General features: G+C 38.7%; 1 protein-coding gene across 1 annotated transcript in view; it reads left to right on the forward strand.

Annotated features, from left to right (window-relative positions):
• The first annotated feature begins 936 nt into the window (after positions 1-936).
• Positions 937-1,771, forward strand: part of TRMT10A (tRNA methyltransferase 10 homolog A (S. cerevisiae)) — a 9,870-nt gene continuing 9,035 nt past the window's right edge. The window contains exon 1 of the mRNA XM_010010485.1: positions 937-1,211. Coding sequence (XP_010008787.1) covers positions 937-1,211 — 275 coding nt within the window. The remainder of the gene's footprint in view (positions 1,212-1,771) is intronic.

A 1,771-nucleotide genomic window follows, 5' to 3' on the forward strand; every position in this document is an offset into this window, starting at 1 on the left:
GTCCCTGCCGTTTGGCACTCCAGACCATCTCCACTCCCTGCGCCTTACGGCTTAACACTCTCAGAGAGGGAAATCGGGGTACATTAGCTAAAACACTTCTAGTTTTCTGGTGTTTCGTGTGTTTTCCAACTCTTCTGTTACAGAAGAAGCTGGGGGATTTTTCTGTTTTAATGCATGTTGACTGTAGATACAATATTCTCTAGTGAAGTAGTTATTTTTTGAGAACTATGTGGTTGGGGAGCTGCTAGTGTGAAAAAGATACTTGCCATTGGAAGGGAGAAGGTACAATTGTAACTGATTTGAACACAATGTTTTGCTGAGTAGCAGTTTGGTGTGCTCATCCCCTTACTTGCTGGGTTTTGTGCACTCGCAATGGCCAGTGTTAGTGGCTGGCCAATGTCTTTGATTTCAGAAGAAATAGAAAATAATTCTGAAGGGGTACAGCTTGATCACAATTCTCCCTCCTCCCCTATATGGCTTTAGTATCTTTAAAATTATATTTCTCTAATGTACTGCCACAAGAAGCCTCTTTTAATTTTTCTGTTTATGTATTTGAGTTAGTTCTTGTATGCATAATAGAACTGCTGCTGTTTTTTCTTTTACATTTAATCCAGTATGGTTCCCTACTTTTATGCAGTTGTGTTTCACAAAGTTTTTAATTGGAAACTTTTAAATAGGTGCAGTTGTAGCAGGCAGAGTTTTAGGTGTGGCTTGAATATGGGTTATAATCTCTTTAGTATTTTATATGTTGCAGTTTGCAGAAACACTAACCTAGCTTTAAACAAGCAAACAAAAAAAGGCCATATCTTGTTATTTTTTCTTTATTCAGGTTTATGGTAGGTAGAGTGTTATTTCTTGTAATTGAACTTCTTGTTAATAACACTCATACTATTGTTTTGGTTCTTACAGAATCGACAAGGGAAAAGCTTGCTTTTAATGAAATATTTATCACTTGTTGAGAAACCAGGCAATAAACCTGTCCAGAAGCTAATGTCATCAGAAACACCAGTAGGAAGTCCAGAGGAGACAAGGGAAAATACCATGTTCCCTGAAGTTCCTGATGTGGAAGGAAAGGTGAAGTCCAGTGGCAGTCCAATAGAGAGACAGGAGGCAGGCTCAAACAAGGAAGAATGCCTTGAGCTCATGTCCAAGAGGCAAAGGAAGAAGCTGTTGAAGCAGAAACAGTGGGAAGAACAGAAAGATCTACGGAGGTATGGTTTACAAAATAGCTTTCCTAGAATCATGTGTAGTTTGTAGTGCTAATAGTAATGATGCGTCAATACAATTTTAGTGTAGATTGCTTTAGCAAATCAAGGTGGTTGAACCAGTTTTCTCCCACGCCACAGGTTTAAAGCAGTAGTCACAGGCTACTCCATCTGCATATGAAGAAGTTACAAAGGTAAGCATCTTCTGTTCATACTAGAAGTGTTCCTCAATCTGAAGAGGATATCAGGAGGGATTTAAACTTGCATGGTTTTGGTTTGTCAGAAGAGAGGAGTAACTTGTGGCCCTGTTCGTTTCTGAATGGGCTGTGCCCTCCTTCCCTGGTGCTGGCAGACTTGGTGAATCTTACAAAGACAGTGAATAAAACCAAATTTATTCTGACACATGAAGTTCTGTGCTGTAAGTTATGTTGACTTACAGTCTATTAAAATAGTTTTTGGAAATGCTAAGTTTCTGTTTTATTCTGTTCAGAAAAAGCGTATCTGCAAATGGTTGGACTCGATGATCTTAAAGGTCTTTTCCAGCCTAGTTGATTCTATGATTTTAA

Source organism: Nestor notabilis, unplaced genomic scaffold (genome assembly GCF_000696875.1).
Source record: "Nestor notabilis isolate BGI_N333 unplaced genomic scaffold, ASM69687v1 scaffold21642, whole genome shotgun sequence".
In the NCBI taxonomy this organism is placed as follows: domain Eukaryota; kingdom Metazoa; phylum Chordata; class Aves; order Psittaciformes; family Psittacidae; genus Nestor; species Nestor notabilis.